The 21,096-nt window shown below is 44.7% G+C and overlaps 1 protein-coding gene across 1 annotated transcript in view; it reads right to left on the bottom strand.

Moving 5' to 3' along the window:
* Positions 1-1,397: 1,397 nt before the first annotated feature.
* The window catches only part of UBAC1 (UBA domain containing 1), a 220,155-nt gene continuing 200,456 nt past the window's right edge, over positions 1,398-21,096 (bottom strand). Inside the window, exons 9-10 of the mRNA XM_086921002.1 lie at positions 15,936-16,074; positions 1,398-7,104 (exon numbers count right to left, since the gene is read on the bottom strand). Coding sequence (XP_086777128.1) covers positions 6,989-7,104; positions 15,936-16,074 — 255 coding nt within the window. The 3' untranslated portion in view covers positions 1,398-6,988. The remainder of the gene's footprint in view (positions 7,105-15,935; positions 16,075-21,096) is intronic.

Raw genomic sequence — 21,096 nt, forward strand, 5'->3', positions numbered from 1 at the left:
CCCCGATCCACTAGGGCCCCCAGACGGGTTCACTGGGCCCGAAGGCGCCGCGGAACCCGTCGGAGGAGAAAGGGACCTCATGGCCATGAGGAAGCGCTTGATCTCCGGCGTCGCGTTCAGCCCAGGGACCGGGGGGTATGGGGCCGAACGCGGCGCCCGTGACTCACGAGGAGCCGCGTGGGCGGTGTCACCCGAACCCCCGGCCGCGTCGCGCGAGCGTCGGGGGGAGTCAGAAGAGCGATGATGTCTCTTCGACTTCTTATGCTTCTTACCTAACGACTTGGACCCGGAGGAGTGGCGCCGACTCCCGGAGCTGTGACGGCTCCGTCCCCGCGACCTGTCCCTCGACCTCCCGTGGGACCGGGACCTCACACGGCGCGGGGCCGACTGGCGGATCTCGAGTCGCCTGCGGGACCACTCCCACCTGGCCTTCCTCGAAGGGCCCGACAGTCGGAGCAGGCCTCGTCGTCATGGTCGACGCCCAAACACATCAGGCACAAGCGGTGGGGATCCGTGACCGACATGGTACGGTCGCACTCGTCGCAATGCTTGAAGCCGGGCATCCCTAACGGCACCGTCGGAGTCGTAAAGACTTCGAAATGGATCAAAAAAGATCACAAAAGTTTAGTCAAAAAGTGACTAGGGAACTGCTCTTTCCAGATCTGCGCTGGCTGGCGCGGAAAAAAGAACTGACGTCAGCACGCGGAGGCGGCGTCTAAGTACTCAGACGACGTCATCACGGCGCCCACGACGCCTACGACGGACGCGGAGCCGCAGACGACGCCTACCGACGCGCAAGGGTACTGCTACGCAAAACTTTCCGGATCCAGTCTGACGCCTGGGGATATTCTAAGGTAAGGAATCTATCACTAACATGTCTCTTTCAGATCCCCGTGTGACTATATAGTATTTCAGCTGGTTGCTTCACAGCGCGACAAGGAGCCGGCTTCAGTCCCTCCCATGCACCTCCATCTGGTGTCCATTGGTTGAAACTGTGTATCCAGGTTAGGTCTATGGTCTGTCCTTAATGTCTCCATTTGGTATCCACTTGTTGTTTAGTAATGCTTATGGGGTTGGACTATTTCTGAATATTACCACTCCGAAAGATGGTATCTATATGCATACCTTTGTGACACTCACTGCAACGCTTCATGCTTATGTGCAGTGACATTCCTATATTGTGGTTAAAGCAAGTCTCCAAACATCACACACTTCATACAACAGGTCCCATACAGGTCAAGGAACCCACCCTCTTTCCAAGCAAGTACTCAGTAAGGACATCGAGGAACCCATAACCGCGTCGTGAGCGTGAAATGCTATACAAATGCTTCGATACAATACAACCACTCAAAATTTCTGAGATAGTCTCAACACCATTACAGAAAACACACCAAGAAAAAAATGTAATACAATTTATTGATAGACATTTTTCTGTTTAAATTAAAAGATAATAATTGAACAATTTGGATTTATTTGTACTGTTTTAAAGTGCTGTTTAACGTGGGACTGAGGAAGAAACGTAGTGTCAAAGAGTAATTTCTTCAGTGTGAGAAAACAAAATAACACTGGCGAGAGGAGAGATGCAGAGTTTATATCTTACCCTTTTCCTAGCGGTGAGTGACCGCTTGTAAACATTGGCTAGATGCAGCGTGAGTGAATGTACAGAAGCAACTAGCATTAACTGCAATCTGTAGACAAACTGTGCTCTCAAAACATGAATGTACTCGGTATTTGGAGCTATAGACTGAACTGAAACACATTTTGAATTAATCTCTGCGACCCTTCCTCTACTGCTTCCATGTACGTTCTGCTGTAGATGCCATGTCCGCTACCAGGGAAGCCTCCGAGTCGGCTACTTTGGCACAATTCAACCAGCAGACGTATGAAGAGAGTACCATGCAGATTTCGAAGGTGCTGGGTTATGGCTGTTTTCGTCTGAGTTTTGGTTCAGAGGTTTTTATGAACAATGCAGAAGAACCTTGGCCACATCTACGTACGACATTTCCGCTAGAAAGAAATCCTGATTTTAAACGGGTGTTTTCCGCCTGGTTCATGGTAGGAGAGAACATCAACACTCCTGCCTGTAAGCAGGGCTACCCGGATGCAGACTGTAGAACTTGCCTACGATCTGGTTACTAAAGGGAGAATTACATCACAGTCTGGATTTCATTCACATTAACAGTCTCAACCATCACATTTTAATGAGTAGATGAAAAACAAATCAAAAAGGACAATGGTTGGTGAATGAAAATAATGGAGATATGAAGGCGCCTTGGCTGTACAGGCTTAACTACAGCAAACATCTCCTATACTTATCCTATTCAAGTATGTGAATTTTTAAAGACTGTACTATCAAACAAAAAGGCAATGTGGAACTGGTGACGAAGCAGACCTTAGCCAGGATACAACAAAACCATAAATAAATATGTTGAACATTGAGTGTTATTTTTAGTAAAGCTTGTGAGAAATTGGATCCACGTTACTGTTTCACATATTTTTCTAGTGGGCATATTTTGCATGTTAAAACCATTCATACCAATGTTAAAAGCACCCCCACTCCTCAATAGAGGCAACATTTTACAGAAATTAGTTTTAAGAAACAGGTCTATGCGGTGGAGGGCTGCCATGTTTGAACTGTACGTTAGCCCAACAGCTTCATACAAACTGTGCAAGTCACTTTAGATTTTTTTATATCCATTTAGTGGAAAACTTACGCGAGTCTCAGTAAACACCACCACTAGTACAAAATCTTTGTTGAAATAAAATAAAAATGAGTGATGATGATGCAAGATTTTTTAGGTCAGAGGCTCAAGAGAAAACTTCTCGAACTGAAACGCTATTGAGGGAAGGTTTCACTTTGTAAGGTGAGGTTCCTTACAAAAAAAAACTGTGCCTTCTATAAATAAAGCGGTCTCACAGAAAGATTTGGTTTCTTTGTGTCCCCAGGGGTAGTCAAATACAGTTTCAAAAATCTATTTAAATGGCGAATTGAACTAAAAATAGGTAAAAGACGATGTTGCAAAAGGTAAAAACGCATGGACAGTTACTCCAAATAGAAGTACAAAATATTTTTAGCTGATGTCTGAGGACCCAAACTGCAAATTTTAAAGACTGTAGCCAGGTCTGGAAAAACTGTCAGCTGCTCGTCATAAAAGATTGATGAATCCGAACTGACCTCCCCAGCCAGGTCAATGATTGACAGAGAGGAGTTCCACTTATGAGAGGACTCGTGATCACCAACTTTCTACGATGGAATGATACAAATATATTCAGATCAAGTCAGAGGCATCCAGCCGCATTGTTAATTTTCTCGTTTCCAGTACTAAGTTCAAACAAGTCATTAGTGGTTTATTTAGATCACTAGAAAACATGGATAATGTCTTACTGTCCCTTCTCGGCATTTGCAAATTGAAATGGAGCAAACTGGGATGTGTTGTTACTAAGAAAGACTTTCCAGTGATCCCATGATGAAACCCTTCATTCGGCATCAAAGTAAATCATAACCAGAATTACAGGAATCATTACATGGTGTAATGCCGGAAATGGCACATCAGGTGACAATGCAAATATTAGTGTCAGGACAATGTAACAGACTTGGAGGAGTATTTGAAACTGAAGCAGCACTGAGCAGAGATTACTTGGTAGGGCTCATACGCAGGTTACATCCCAATGTATGTTTTAAGGAAATGAGCAACTATCATACTGTGCTGCTGTAGGACACAAACACGATGAACAGTAGAGTTGACAGTATGACAGCCATCTTATGAGAAACAAATGTCCTTGTGGAGTTCTGGTCAAGTTTGTGTTTGAGGTCATGAGAAAAATGTTCTGGCTTCATCGGCAGTCCAGAATACTTGCTAACAAGAGACTACATGTTTTGTTTGCGCTCATTATACCTTGCAGAAAAACGTCACATGGAAGAAATCCAAATAAAGTATTTTATCCCTGAAACTGTGAATTTGCCTCCATACAAGTGAAGGAAACTCTGACTCATACCTCAAGATATGAAAGATTATGTCACTCTTGGCTGGAGGATAACGTTTCTCACCTTATCTCCAAAGATAAGGGTAGGAGACCTTTATCTTTGTTACACTAATATAGAAACAGAAGCAACTTGAAATTGCATTACAAAATCACCAAAGATCCTGTTTGATATTACCTGAGGAAGGAGTTTCTTTTTGCGGAGGATAAAGAACGTGCTGTACGGTTAAGACTTACAGGCAGTCACCAAATGAAGGTTGTGGAAGGTAATTTGTCTTCATCAGCGTAGGGCCATGTTCAGACATATGTACAAAACATAATCACCGATGATTTAAGATGACTGCCATGTGCTGCAGGAAAGAACTGGGATCAAGCAGTCACAGGATGTTGAGGTGGGTGGATTCCTCATAGGACTAGCAATATTTGAACTGTCAAATTCCAAAACCTTTGAAAAAGTATCAAGATAGGACTTCATCAAAGTGGGAATGCAATGAGTGGTTTAGCCCAACACAAGAGACCATGGAGTTGATTAAGGTAGTGGAAGTCGCCATATCACAAATGCCCTGGAAAGAACATTGGAGGCTCATCCGAAGAGTCAAACCTTTGGAGAACAGACAGAGGAAAGTCAGAAAGCAGTACCAAGAGCAAAAGATGTGAGCCACTAACAGATCTAAATGAATGAGCATCTCCTGCCAATTAGGAATGTGAGGTAGATGGATCTATAAAGTCCCCTGCGCAGTATACAAACACTGACGTTTCTTGACGCAACTCATCAATAGCCAAAGATCTTCTGCAAACATGAGAAGAAGTTTTAAATGCATCAAGATGGAAGATGATGAAGAGAAGAAGCTGGGAAGAAGCATCTTGTCCGACAAACAAATGTATGAATCCTCAGCCATCTGGATGACACTTCATAGAAAAACCTGTGTCAAAGGAGGACAGCTTGACAATGGGACTACAAACACATGCTAGCTGATATGAAGATCTTTGATTTATCAAGGAATCATACAGGAGGAAGTGCTCCATACAAAGAAAGTACCAAGGAAGTTATGGAGAGAAAAGTTTCAACTGCAACATACTATTACACGGTTTTATTAGAAGCATACTGTTTGAACAATTGGTTTAATCCAGTTCAACCTGCATATACTAAAGGATTAACTATACTGCTCCTTGGTACTAGAGCCTGGCGAACACTAGCTGGGGCAGCCATGTAAAGTCTTATTAGGAAAACCACCCTTGATCCAACAGTTATACAGACTTAAGAGTAGGCTTACTCTGTACATGTAGTAGGTCGTTTAGCTAAGGAAAGGTCCCTTACACTGTTGGAGGACAAAAAAGAAGGCCAAAGCTATAGACCTGGTCCTTAGAAACACCAACTGATGCTGATAGTATTACTTTCCAAAATGTATTGCCTCATAAGTAGATAATCTCTGGCACTGGAAAGCAAAATACGTTACTTAAACTGAGGACTCTTGCATACCATCAGCAACGTTACTGTGCATTGCACCTCAAGCCAGAACAATGTAGGGTGCAAAAGATAAATGACTAGACAAATCGTGATAAATAGAAGGGGAACAGCAAAGAAACTGTTCACAACCTTTGTACAGTTTGATGAATGAGCGAGTAGTAGACATTAGAAATAAACCACACCATAACTAAATAAAATCACAAGGCCAAAGTATTTCCTGAGAAAAAGCTGAAGTAGGCAGGTGAAAAAAAGGACTGCTCTACGACGGATTAAAATAGGAATAGATCATGCAAGGGGGTGTGGCCAGAAGACACAATTGCTGCACACAAACCAAGCTCCCCAGCTTGCCAATTTGAAAAAGGTGTACATAGATTAATAATGTTTTTGGAACGGAGTCCTAATCACTGGGAAGTGTAATAAAGTAAGAATTAAATGGGTTGCCTAGAATTTCAAGGTAAAATCCTTCAAGGTAAAAACACCTCAAGAACAATGATGTCGAACATTCAGACTATGCATTGACGTGATGACCATGGTTTGAAGTCTGGCGGAACATGAATTCTATAAAAGTAAGAAAATCTTTAAAAGTTATTTCAGCAGTCAAACGCAAAGACCGATTTTACTTCCAGCACTGCTAATTCACTCTTTATCGGGTATAAATGATGCCCATTGTTTGGATTTTTAATTGCATTCACCTCTACCACAAATTATTCCTAAAATATCACCATCCAAAGTTTCGCTGTTAAGGTTGCACTTCTGTTCAACACGTATTGATGTGATCTTTGTTCACTATATTCTGAAGGGACAGCTATACCGACACAATTTGGGGTCTGTCAGTAAAAAAAGTCACTTTGACATATGTCGTAACCATGAAATCTGGTTATCTTCAGAAAACTGAGTAAGAAAACTGGGACTGTGATATGGTTTGAACTACCAAATTTGACTACATTTTTGAAGTTGTTCTTTTTGGTAATACTTTTGTAACATACATACATGTGAAAAACTTATTATAAAACCCAGTTGGGAACACCATGAAATGTACAAGGCTAAAACAGATATTGTTCATATTTAAAGGCCATCTCAAAGGGCAGCCATGGCGGTAAAGTACCTGTGACTTGAAAAAGCAGCGTTGGCTTATAGTATATCCAGATAACATCGAATTTCTCCCTCCAAGTGTTTTAAAAAAAGTTTCAGGCCAATGCTTTGTTGTTTCTCAAAATTGTTCTATTCTTAAATATATCATTTTCTCAATCTAACACCTTAAAGCAAAATAAAATTCTTCAAACCACTTTCACTATCACTAGATCCACAAGGCAAATAACTTCAGGTTGGCCATAAATACACACACATACATTCTCCAACGTGGTACAGCAGAGTAAGCCACTGTTCACTCCTCAAAAGCCATCAATCTCCTGCAAAACCTCCCCAAAACCAATGATTTTCACTTTGTTTAAAAAACTTGAAAAAATTGGAAAGGAGTGGCGTGGTGAGGAATCGGCAGGAAGCAATGACGTGAAGCAGAAGAGGGTTGGAACCCATCCACTACGTGCGATTAAGAGTCTGGAAGATTCTAGAAATCTGAAGCATCACTGGGCCTGTTTCCGGGTCGTTCATCCACTGAGTGCTGTTCAAGGGATTTTCAAGCATATCTTCAAATGCTGTTAAGAGGAAGAAACAATAAGTTACTCTTGTTAATCATTACAGCACTATTAAGCCTCCAGCCCCTTTATGTGACCACCTCGCCCCTTGTCATCATGGACACCACTGTTTCCAGTCAAGGTTCTCTCACCAACATAACTTCTATCAGGTGTGTTAGTTGAATTATGGCAAATGGCATCAAATCAAGACTTCAATATCCAGACTGCATCAAGGGGTCACAAAAAAGCATGCGACTAGACACAGTGCCTGAGCCGTAAGCACTCTTCAGTCACATGCTCTGCACAACCCAGTCCAGTCACATGCTCCGCACAACCCTTAGGTTATTTCTTGCACCAATGTCACTGCGATTCCGAGGACAATTGTTTGTCAAAGATTGTAATTCATGCGTATGGCCAGCACTGTCACCCCTCACTTATCACACACTGCGATTCCGGATTTTGTTAATGAGATGAAAGGCATGCGATGACCGCCCACCGTCATTTCTATTCGATAAACTTTTGTTTATCTTTCTGTTTTTCCAACAGGCGTTGTCATATTCAGGCAAATTTTATTTTTAAGTCCTGATGATGATTCCCTTTATGTAATTGAGCAAAGGGATCGAAACGTCGACACCCATGAGTGGGCATACATGTAATATATTTCAAATGTGATTTTGTATGTTCCACTCCAGGCGACACTGTCACTATCCTCTACTGTTTACAGTGCCCTGCTTGCTCCTTCTCTTGCCTGAAAACACCCCTTTCACTCTTTTTTACTTTCTTCTTTTTTCTCCTAGTACGGCACAGGATTGTGCCACGCTACTGTTGTAGAAATATATTATGATTATATCTAACACTTGTTGATAAATACATTCCTTGTCCGGCTGGGCAAGGAGACTTAAGCGTATAGTAGCCTATTGTGTTCTATAATGTATTGTTATGATTCTAAATAAGCTAGGAACCCTTGTTTCCATAACTGTGTTAACATGGATGACATTTCCCTTCTACAAGTAGGGCCGCCTTTCCTTTTAATATAGTAAATTATTTATTATCAGCAGGGAAGGACTTTCCAAGTGTAGGACTGAAAGAAGAATGGAAGCAAAGAGTATGACAACAGAAATGTTAAGATGAACTTTCTTAAATATCAGACTTTACTACTTTTGTCCATTTAAACAAAGATTACTCACCAGTCCACCATATAAAGTAGCAACAGTATTATTAAGTCGAAGGTGAGCCTACTTGCTTGCAGTGCCTTCAGAATACACATCCTTCATGCACTTTCACTATGGTTCTGTCCTGAAGGAGTGCGTCTTAACTATAATTAGAACTGTTTCTGTGCGTCAGGAATCTGCTGTCAAAAATGTGAACTCAGCATACAGTTGTATGCAAGGGCACATTGGGAACTAGGGACAGAGGAAGACGTTGTTGCATCAGGATAGATTTCCACTGGAAGGCCCAAAACCTAAATTACAATACATGGGGCAGTTTTTTTTCTCCCAAGACCATCCCAATGCTCCTTCTATTGCTACTCATGGAAGGGACCAAGCCTCCTATCTTCATTGTCAGAAGTTGGAGAACCTGCTTTTCTCTCGTTTGGAAGAACAAGGCAAGACTTGTAACCATAGCCCACGCAATCCATGCTCAGTAAGAGAAGCCACTATGGTACCAAAGTACAAATCGTGCCTTGATGTAGTCTAGACAGGCAGGAGAAGAAATTGTTTAGCGATTGAAAAGGAGTAGCAGGAATTCTGCCTTGACTTTACAGAATCTAGACATATCTGCAGCGACATTAAGGCTTGATCAAGTTTGGTTACTTATGGTTATATCTGTTGAGGAATATTGATCTGTTCTTATTAGATACCCCTCCTTCAGACCCTGTGTTCAGCAGAAAGCGAGCAATGCAGCAGCTCATTCCCTAATGATAGTGTTACAATTATAAATGGATTCATTCATGCTTAAAATGCTGCTTGTATGTCAAAACTCTCAAAAGTAAACATACAAAAATGATCTCTTTCACCTAATTTATTTATATCTTACATCTACGTTTGAGTGCTGTGACTCAACAGGCTGACCTGTTATGAATAATGTTAGTGATAGGCTTAGAATGTTTCTCTATGGACCCCATACACTCGACAACTTCATAGAATGAAAGCATTCCTTTATCTACCTCTCAGAAGGAATCCCCTGCCGCTCAGACCGCTGGCTCATATGTACTCCTAAAAGTTAGGGTAAGTGGGTAACCACTTTAGTGTGTTCACAAATAATGAGGCTTTCACATGTGCTGTGAGATTGCAGTGGCTTGCATGATTGAAATCCATTTGTATTGCCTTGAGTATTATGAGATAGGAGTGAATTCCTTTGCCTGCAATAATCATGTGCAAATTAGTAATTACTTTGTTCTGCAGGTGATCCAACATAAAGAGGTAGGACCAAGGTAAGACTTACTTTTGCCATACTGCACGGAGCAGAGATCTAACTTGCCCTGATGAAGGCCTGAGACCAATAGAGGGCTTACTAAGAGGCAGAAACATTGGCACAGTAATAAGGAGGATGAATGAGACCTAATAACTCAAATCACATCCACATACTTTTTAACCCTGCCTTGAGTACCCTCGAAATAAAGGAAAGTCGTTTTGTGTTCAGACAGAAGAAGTTTTAACAGACATTTGGATTCTGTTAGTACACAGAAATATTTATTCTGATCTCCCTCTTCTGAAGGTTGAGACCACCCTGATGGCATTGCCCTATCATAATAGCATGGGTCAGTGTTAGACCTGTCAGCCCTTTGGGTGGTCCCTCCTTTTATTTATTTTGTCCCCCTTTTGCCTCCTACTCCTTGTCATTTTTATTTCCACTGGAATTTTTGGTGATGTCCTTGGGGTTAGGTGCTACTTTATTCCATAGCTTTTGAGGCCTAAGTGCTCTGGTAACTACAGAGACACACAAAATGGTGGCCTGTAACTGCCACATTTTTTACCTCCGGAACCTGAGCCATAGGATTACACTGGGGAGACTCTAGAACCTTCTGGCCCCCTTTGGTGAACTGGACCTAGGGTATATAAGGTCAGAACCTGGGCGGCCATTTTGTTTAGCAAGGAGTTGGTGGGAGTGCAGGCTGTGGCATCAAGGGGGGTTAGAACATTGAGAGGGTTGACTTCTCAAGAGGGTTGCTTCCTTATTTCTGTCATCTCCCCTTCTAACCATAGATCTGGCCTTACCCAAACTTATCTCCTTTTAAACTCTGGCTGAGAGTCATCATCGTATAAGAGGGACTGGCCCTTTCACTGTGTTAACACAGGAGACTGCTGGGGTTCACGAAGAGCGGACAGATCTGCTCAATTACCCAATCGGGAGGAGGAGCTGACTGAGAACTTTGGCAACCCTGGGGGAGACGGTCAGAGTCAGGGCGGGTAATGCGAGGATCCGCTGGAGTGGGGAATTGCCTGTCCCACAGCATCGGGACTGGAGGTGCGCCGGCATTGTGGCCTGTCGCTGAGAGGAATCGCTGAGGCGCCTGACTGCAGCGCAGACGCGGTGAAGGTAGGGGCGGAGCAGAAGTGCAGCGTCTCTATCAGCGCGCAGGTCTGAAGAGGAACCCGACAACTGCGCTGAGGAGGCGGCGGCGGCGTGGCAGTGCGGCCGCTGATTGCCCACGCAAGTCCAGTGGAGCGCGGCTCTCAAGGAGGCAACCTGTTGGCTTTGAAGTTCGGACGAGCCAAAACAAAGTCGGCTTCATACGGTCTCAAAAGCGTACTCTCCCCGCGCAGGCCCAGAGTGTGAGACGGCCTTGTCTGCGAGGAAGAAGACGCTACACCATAGAGCTGAAGGTGTGGCTCAGTTAATTCCAGCTGTCTGAGACGGCTGAGACGATAACGAATAGCCCTAAAGCCACAAGTAAGCAGGGATCTGGGGGCTGGTGCGGGACATAAACCCAGAGAAAACGATTCAGGGCCAAGTGGGCGGTCTGATCTCTGGAACCTTAGTAAAAACTGTTGTGTAGCCAAGGAAGCTCGAGTAACAGGACCACTATACTGAGAATCGCTTGTCCTAGAACTATTGCTGGCTTTCCTCTAAAGTTAAAACGTAGCTAGAACAATTCATATGACCAGTTCTATTGCATGTTAAGATGAAAATTGATGCCTGATCTTATTTTACCAGGGGGGGGAATTACACAGACTACTGCGGTGTCATAGCATAATTAATGATCCTAGAAAAGAGATACATGAATGGTCTCCAGGCGGTAGTAATGTGCAATCTTGCTTCTTTAAAGTGAAGTGGAATGTTTATCTTGCTAAGGTTTGTTTGAATCACAAAAAGTATTGCCTGAAATTTAAAGCATTAAGTGAATTACTGAATTCATTCTCCCCTAGAAAACCCAGTGCTGGTACTAAATGTAATGTTGTATGCTTATTGATGCAGGAAATCAAATGTGGAAGTCTTTAATGTATTTAAACAATTCTTGACTGACATAATAAGATAACTTGAGAAATTTTTATAAAGCATACCATATTTTTCTAACCTGGTGTAGTGTCATTTTTAGTGGATGGGCGCTGGGTTGCTGTGGAAAGTGTGACGCAATCACAACACAATTGTCTCTGAGAATAGTCCTTACCACTTGTGCCAGGCTACCCTGGGCGGACTGGTAACCCCAGGTCCAACAGTCAGCCTATGATAAAGAATGCCACAACAATGTGGGTGAGACCTTTCTATCCAGTTTCAATGCCATTATTCCCATAGCACAAACACATCACAGCCCCCTTTTTCAAACATAAAAGACGTGTTTTGTGCTATACTAGTTTGAATGAATGAAGGAAGGAAGGATAATTAATGTGAAGGACATACAGAAGTACAGTGGTTCTTAATCTGTGGTTCGGGACCTTAAGGGTCCGCAAAGCCTTACCAGGGAGTCCATGACTGCTTAGAAAATTTACTTATTTTACCAGATTAAGGGAGTGTAGATAAATAAATAAGCAAAATGTAAACATATTAAACGTTCGATAAATGACAAGAAATTTGACATTGGAGGCTAAAAATTGAGTTAGTATGATTTATGGGAGCAGTGCAAATGCATCAAACAGAATATAGTATGGATGGCGAGTGTCCACAATTAGCACCAACCTTACCATTAATAGTTTTAAAAAAATATTTGTATAAGAATTGAATAAAATATTTAGTTATTTGCGTATTTGTTTGATGAATGTTTGTTTCTATATTTCTTGTGCACTGTCTTGCTGTTCAAATCATTGCTAATGATTCAGTGGGGGTCCTCCGATTCCAAGAATGATTTGGTGGGGTCCTCGGGTTCCAGTAACGATTAAGTGGGGGTCCACTAAAGTCAAAAGGTTAAGAACCACTGCAGTAATAGTTAAACTCCTGTATCTCTGTTGCGGTACAATTTGGGGGTAGGGCCCCTAGGCAGCAGTGGCCATGACCCTGGGAGCAGGTGGCAGCAGGTGGTTCACTGAGAGTCAGTTTGGGAGTGGCTGGTCCACCTGCCCCAAGGAGTTGCTTAAGTATGGCTATTGTAGTAAGAAATACTTGAAGTATGTGGGCAATGGCAGAAATGGGCCTAATTGTGGAAAAGCCGTCAGGGTCTAGGGGGCCTCATACAACAGAAGGAATAATTTATGGCAGACAAATTAGAATGTGGTTTTCCTTAATGTGGGATAATTTCAGTACCTTGGCTAGCTCTCAGTACATACATTATACAGAACACTTAGACTATTGCTACAGTGTCATGTATAAGAGATCGAAATATCAGCCAAGGGTGTTCTTGGACACATCTCGAGGGGGAGACTCCTGTTTCAGCTCCCTGAGCGCTGGGGGTGCAATGAGGAGGAAGCTGTTCATTCTGATACACATTTCAGCAGAGGTACAGCTCAAGGAGCTAGAGACTGGGGAAGGTATAACCTTTGGGTGGAAACTGCCCTCATATACAGATTACAGCGGCATTAATATGCAGGTACCTGGCCATTACAAATCTATACACTAGCACAAAGAGCCATGAAAAGGGCAATGAAAGAGACAGAAGGAGTCATGAAAAAGCCATCTTCAGCCAGGAGTGCACGGCTGCCACCTTTAACTTCAGTGCCCCACTTCCTTTCATAGTATTTTTTTACTATCAGTTTGCCAGCATGACACTGCCCCTTAGCCTCATACTGTCTGCTCTGGGCGCAGCTAGTGAATGGAAACAAGCAACTCTTTCCCTAGAGCCTGAAGCCTTAATAATAAAAATGTATGTCATGTATCAGAGTTGTACTCTGCAATGAAGAAGCATGTGCTCTGAGGGGTCACAGACACAATTACATCGAAAGTCAGAGCCTCTCATCTGGGCAATGTTCCAAAGAGGGCAGAGCCAGTTTTCATGCTAAATATTTCACCGGTGCCACTGCGAAAGTCCTTAGTCAGCGGCTTTCAGCCTATTAAACCCAGTCAGCCTTAGAAAGCCTGACCTGTGACAGCCACAATATCCTCCCGACATTTAAAAGGGACAACTGCATACACAAGCAAGTCTCTTTCCTTCATTCGGTTTAATCACAATTCACACTCCAAAAAGCAAACTTCCCGCCAATGGCACAATTTAGGATTGAGAGTGTTAACATTTTTGGAAAGAGTTCCACAAGACGGAAGCAGATTTTTTTTTTTTACCTTTGGTATGTTTACTTAATTGCAAAGATAAAGCACTAAACCACAATATGAGAAACAAGCATACAGAGTAACTATCACCAGGAGACAGGTGCTGAAACATGGTCGGAAGATTGTTCTAATAGTATGTATATCCAAATTTAACGAAAATAGGAAAAGGTAAGGAACAAGATACATTTGATACAGGCGAGGCCCTAGATCATGAACCTTAGCAAAGATATACCGAGAAGAGGAGATGTAGAGAGAGCTAAGGAAGTGACAAGACCCTTGCCAGGAGGGGTTAAAGATGGCACTATGTGTTTTTAGGGAGAGACAGACCCATCTTACATCTGGCTTGAGAGCACAACTGTCTGTATTACCTATTGTTACCAATGTTTTAACATACATCAAAGGGCCTTTGACTGTACCGCACAGGAGTATTACACCCTCACCTCATGCTACTGGGGGTTTGGTGTCGATGATGGTCGGGGGGAGGTGGGGTGTTAGGGGACGAGCTAATGGGCGTCAAGGAGAAGCAGCCATAACATTGTATTTTTAAACTCAATTCCAACTAAGGGATCTTGAGGAATTCCTAGGTAACATCAAAGGACGCGGACTCCTTTTCAGGTGTCGGATTGCCTTGGTCTACGCCATTTGTCTTCGCAAAATGACAGCTTTGTCCTCTAAAAAGTCCTGGCTGTTTTTCGCAGCCATTGTCAAAGTAAGGGGCGGAATTAGAGTTTGGCAGACGAGTTACTCCATCACAAACATGACAGACATCCCATCGACTTTATTACACATGTGATGGGATATAATGCAGATGTAATGAGGCAGGCAGGAGATCGGTCACGTTTGTGAAGGAGTAATCCATGCACAAACTCTAAATCAGGCACGAATACATTACAGTTTCAGCTACAAATCTCACTCTGGAGCGGACAGGAGGCCATCAACAGAAATGTTCAACAATGAACACCCTTTTTAAAATGCTGTGCACATGGTAGCTAGAATCAAACCATAGGCTACTGAGCAGTTTGTCAGAGTGGCCCTTCTGATGCATCGCCCTCGTCACTCCTGATGGTTTGGCTCTTTCCTATACATTTAGGTCTCTGCTTGGCAGCCAGAGTGCAGCTCCTTTTGGGATCACAGTACTTCCTGCTAGTGAGTGACCCCCCGATCGAGCAATGACAGCAATGTTCCTGCACAAACCACCACGTAGCTGTGGAGATAGGCGTTCAAATAGTCATTGGTGAAGTAGTGTGGCTCACTGGTTAGAGGCGGCAGACCCGAGAGCAGAGGACGGCCCAGGACCAGGGTTTGATTCCAGACGCGGCAGGTTTCTGGACCAGGGTCAGCGGACTCGATAATTCTCTCGCCTCGGTGCCCACTCTGATCAGCGATCACACTCGTCAACTCTGGGCACTAGCTTTCCTCATCTTCACTAACGGCCCCACCAGACCGCCGGGGATGCCTGGTCTCACCCTGGAGATACCCATTAAGGGACCATTTCTCAGGGAAGCCAGGAAGGGTTTCGCAGCGGTCGAAGCGCGGAGGTATCCCTTCGGGAGTGATTCCAGCGCTATATAAGCACATAATTAATTAATTGTGTTAATGCCTGCAGAGGCATGGTTTAGACACAAATCTCAAATGATTCGAAAGTTACAATCCATCTGCCACTTGTCTCTACATGCGTGGAAAGACTGATGTCTTTTGGTCAGTTTTATGCCACACAAGTACCACCATATACATACATCATTATATACATACCAAGACCCAACATATTCGCTAAACTACTTCCAAGTATCTTGGCTTCTTAATGGCCCTGTCTATTGTTGGTGTGATTTACCGCCTCCATATCTACACACCATCTCCTTTGTCTTTACACCTTCTTACTTAGAAAGTTGAATGCAACTATATGTCGACAGAAAGCAAGAGGAGGCATTTAAGATAGAAATGGGAGTATTCACATCAGTGGCAAAGTTTGAGAACTTGGAAATAAAACGGGTAGCACCTTTAAGTAGTGTAGAACTAAATCTCTGCAATGAACCCCCACCCTACGTAGCACAAAATCTGTGCACTGACCAGCCCAGTGTGACAGTAGTCAGTAGTGTTAATAAATGTGACAGTACCTTCACATATGCAGACTGGTTTCTGGATTCAGTAGAACCTTGCTACATATGCTCATATGTTGAATAGCAGTTTCCGTATGCCAAGAAGCTGATAATACTCACCCAACAGTGTTTTGGGATTGGTTAGGCCGAGCTGTACCACTGGATTGTCAAGAATGGCCTGAAATAAGGGGCTGGAGGTATCTATTCCTTTGTCCAGATCTTCTGCGGAGGGTTTTCTGTCCCCAAGCAGCCATTCACACTAAAAAAGAAAACAAGCACATTGACACTTACGAGAGTTCCTCAAACACGCTAGAACCGTCAAGGGCTTTACTATTAGAATAAATGCACTTTAATGAAAAAGATATTAAAAAAGAAGCATTTTTGAAACACCTGCATGCTCAGACACCCACATCGCAACTGACGGCGCTCGGGTTACTCAAATCTATCGTCTAAGCCATTTAGAAGAAAAAAGGACTATTTTAGCGATCCCGGTATATCACAGGGGAAATAAAGGGTGGGGACCGGCTGTGACCTATTCTGCAAAGAAGGGGAATGTAACATAGAAGTAAAGGTTAGTTTGGGGCCTTACAATGTGGTCAAGTCCATCTCTTTGTCTTCCGATAAAAATGATACCTCACTTGTGTGGGTAGGCCGTGTGTCTGCGACATGAACTGGCCCAAAACGCAACGTGGACACATCACATTTTTCCACTGAAAACGGAATCTTTTTTTGCAATGTGCTTAGCTGTGGATTTTGGGCCTAGCTCAGCCGGCACCTATGGAAACCTACCAAAATTGTAAATTTTTTAAAACCAGACTGGGAATCCAGGATGGGGTGACTTGTGTGGTTCTAAATAGGTTCCACAACCCAGAATCCCAGGCAAACCTCAAACTGTCAAAAAACAACATTATTTTCCTCACATTTCTATGATAGAAAGTTCTGGAACCTGCGGGGAGCCACAAACCTCCACCCCTTTAGCATTTTCCCCCAAACCTGCCAATAAAAATGGTACCTCACTTGTGTGGGTAGGCCCAGTGCCCGCGACAAGAAACGGCCCAAAATGCAACATAGACACTTCACATTTTCCAGTGAAAACTTTTTTTGCAATGTGCCTGGCTGTGCAATTTGGTCTCTAGCTCAGCCAACACCTAGGGAAACCTAGTAAACCTGTACATTTTTAAAACCTAGACACCCTGGGGAATCTGGGACAGTGTAACTTGTTGTGGCTCTCACCAGGTTGTGTTAGCATGAATCCCTTGCAAATCGCAAAATTTGTAAAACAAAACCACACTTTCCTCACTTTTCTTTGATGGAAAGAGCAGCAATCTGTGGGGAACCACAAATTTCCACCCACCCAGCATTCCCCCAAGTCGGCCGATAAAAATGGCACCTCACTTGTGTTGGTAGCCTGGTGCCCCTAACAGGAAATGGCAGAAAACTTATTGTGGAGAAATCAAAATTATTTTTTACAAAACAACCTCGTTTTGCAAGGGAGTCACCTGCATTTTTGGTCCCGGGCTAGGCAGCCCCAAGGAAACATACCAAACAAACAAGTTACTTACCTTCGGTAACAACGTATCTGTAAGAGACATACATTAGTTTGATTCCTTACCTTAGGAGTTACCCCCAGGTGTCAGGCTGTATCCGGAGAATTTTTCTCTTAGCAGTACCCCTGCGCGTCAGTAGGTGGCGTGGGTCGACTCCGGGTCAGTGGTCAGCGTCGTGGTCGCCGGGATGACGTCGCGGTGCCTACTTAGACGCCGCCCCTCTGTGCTGACGTCAGCTCCCATACGGCTTTCCACGCCAGAAGCGCAGAGCCATGCAAGACATGGACCACTGGTGCACATAACTAGGGCCCTGGAAGGGAGTCCCCTTCCCTAGAAGCCAATTCACAGAAAGGGGAGGATGGGTGAGGCAGTAAGGAATCTATACCTTATGTATCTCACTTACAGATACATTGGTACCAAAGGTAAGTAACTTGTTAGTCTGAGACAGACCATTAGTTATAGATTCCTTACCTTAGAATAGATACCCCTGCAATATCAACCCCAGAGGTGGGTCTGAGAACTAAGCTCACACCAGAAAGTACTGGAGAACCAATCGGCCAAAAAAATGCAGTCACTACGGACTTGGCTATTCAGGCAATAATGTTTTGTGAATGTGTGCAAGGATGACCACGTGGCTGCCCAGAAGATGTCAATGAGAGGAACTCCACAACCCAAAGCAGTAGAGGTTGCCATCAACCAGGTATACTGGGTGTGCAGTCCCACTGGAGTAACTTTTTTCGCCAATCAATAGCAGATTTTAATCGAGAGATGTTGCATTATTATACGGCCCGACCTTTCTGGGTTCCCACATAACCCACAAAGAGTTGATCGTCTACCCGGAAATCTTTAGTGTGATCAAGGTAGGACACAGCACGGTATGGTTCCAGACAATGAAGTCTCTTCTCTTTGGAAGGATGCGGAGGCGGAAAGAAGGTGGGCAAAGTGATGGTCTGACCTATGTGCAAAGAGGTAACCACTTTGAGTAGAAAGGGGGCTTAGTCCAAAGGACCACTTTATCCAGATGGACTACACGAAAAGGAGGCTCTGAGGATTGAGCCTGAAGCTCACTCACCCTGCGAGCATAGGTGATGGTGAGCAGGAAGGCAGTTTTCAAAGTAAGAAGTCGAAGAATTACAGTTATGTAGTGGCTCAAAGGGAGCACATATAAGTTAAGTAAGGACAAGATTAAAGTCCCATTGGGGCATTACCAAAGGATAAGGAGGAAAGAGATGAGTAATGCCCTTTAGAAATCTATTTACAATAGGGGACTTGAAAAGAGAAGGCTGATCAGGAATGCGAAGAAAGGTAGATATGGCAGAGAGGTAGCCTTTAAGAGTGCCCAAGGCAGAGCCCTGCTGAGCTAAAGAAAGGATGAACAACAGGACCTCAGAAAGAGGGGCAGAGAGGGGATCCACAGCCTCTGCTGTGCAACATGCCACAAACTTGTTGCATCTATAGTCTTATACCGTTTTAGTGGAGGGATGTTGCCGCCAAGATGACATTACAGAATTCGGGAGGAAGGTCAAAAGCAGTCAACTGTCTCCGCTTAATCTCCAGGCAAGAAGGTAGAGGATAGACAGGTTTGGGTAGAAGAACGTCCCCTGCTGCGACAGAAGATCCTCCCGAAGAGGCAGTCTGATCGATGGTCAAGCTCAAGAGCTCGGGGTACCAGACTCTTCATGCCCAGTTCCGAGCCACAAGAATGACTTGGGCCGGTCACGCTTGATCTTCTTCAGCACTCTGGGCAGAAGTGGTACAGGCGGAAAGACTTACAAAAGGCCGCAGTTCCACTTGCGACAAAAAGCGCTGCCCAGCGAGTGCCGCCTTGGAAATTCCAACATGCAGAATTGCTGACATTGCTTACAGATCTAAACTGGGCTCTCCCCACCGCTAAAAGAGACCTTGCACCACCTCGAGTGAAGATGCCATTTGTGATCCATCATGCTCCGGCGGCTGAGTTTGTCCACCCTGGCGTTCAGGGAACCTTCCAGGTGTTGAACCACCATGGACACGCCCTTATGTTTTAGCCATGTCCAAAGGTGAAGAGCCTCTTGACATAGAGTGCACAACCCCACCTCGCCCCGTTTGTTGCAGTACCACATGGCAGGGGTGTTCCTTACTTCGACAGAAGGGAGGAATGCCTTCAGTAAGAGGGATCACCTGCAGCTTCAAAAGGTTGATGTGGAGACTGGACTCCGCCGGAGACCAGAGACCCCTGATCTCCAGGTCTACCAGGTGGCTGCCCCATCACAGGAGTGACACATCTGTCGCTATATAAAACTTTAAAAATAAAATAAATACTGTGAACTCTGGCTGGGGAAGAAAGGGTAGTCTGGATTGTGAGCCACCACTGCAATTGATGGGCAGTCCCCTCCGAGATCTGGATGACATCGGAAAGATTCCCTGATGCTGCGCCTACTGGAACTCCAGGTCCCACTGCAGAGCCTGCATGTGCCACCTGGCATGATCCACAAGCAGTATGCAGGAGGCCATGAGGCCCAGCAGCCTCAGGGTCATTCTCTACGACATCCGGGATAGAGGCTGAAACATCGGTATCCTAGCCCGAATATCCAGAACTCGCTGCTCGGGAGGCTAAGCCACAAACAGCACTATATCCAGAACTGCACCGATGAAAAGTAGCTTCTGAGAGGGAATCAGATGTGACTTCAGCACGTTGATAGTGAACCCCAGCAAGTGCAGGAGGTGCGCTGTAGTCTGGAGGTGGGAGACGACAGCCTGGGGTGAGCCCGCCATCATTAGCCAGTCGTTGAGATAGGGGAAGACTGGAACCCCTGACCTACGCAGATGAGCGGCAACCACGGCCAACACTTTCGTGAACACTAGAGGGGCGCTGGTAAGACCAAAGGGGAACATAGTAAACTGAAAGTGCTCATGGTCTACCGTGAACTGAAGGTAACACCGGTGGGCTAGCAGGACAGGGATGTGGAAGTAGGCGTCCTGCAGGTCCAACGCTACCATCCAATCTCTGGGATAGAGGGCACTGTGAGCATTTTGAACTTCTCCTTCCGAAGGAAGCAGTTGAGGGCCCTGAGGTCTAAGATAGGACGCAGGCCTTTGTCCTTCATGGGTACCAGAAAGTAGTGGAAATAGCAACCATAACCTACTTTTGGCACAGGGACCCTTTTGATGGCTCCCTTGGCCAAGAGAGCCGCAACTTCCTGGGGGAGAAGGGGCGGGTCATCCACCGACCTGCGATGGAAAGATGGTAGCATGGAGGGAAGGGAAGTCTTGAATGGGAGAGAGCAGCCCCTTCAGACTATCTGCAAAACCCACCTGTCTGATGTGATGTTTTGTCAGCGGGGGAGGTGATGGTGAATCCTGTCACCTACTGGCTTCTGGTGGCCCTGAAAGGTTGGACTAGGAGGGTTTGGAGGCCGCTGCATGGGGGTTATGGGTGAACTGTCACGTTCGCTGGCCTCTGGCCCGCATCACTGATTCCCATGTCCTCGGCCATGCATTGACTGGGTAGCTTGCGTAGTCCTGTGGCTAGATGGGTAAAATGTGGTGGGGTACCCCTTCCGTAGCCGCGAAAGGAAGACTGAGGCAAAAGGTTGCTACGAGGTCCAAGGGTCTGGTCGTAGCCCTACAATCCGTGAAGCACGCGAGCGCGGAGTCATCAAAGGACATGTCCAGAAGGGTAGACTGGACATCCCCAGAGAAACCAGACGTCCACAACCAGGCGTAGCAACTCAAGGCCACTGACGTGGAAACTG

This window comes from Lissotriton vulgaris, chromosome 5, assembly GCF_964263255.1.
Source record: "Lissotriton vulgaris chromosome 5, aLisVul1.2, whole genome shotgun sequence".
In the NCBI taxonomy this organism is placed as follows: domain Eukaryota; kingdom Metazoa; phylum Chordata; class Amphibia; order Caudata; family Salamandridae; genus Lissotriton; species Lissotriton vulgaris.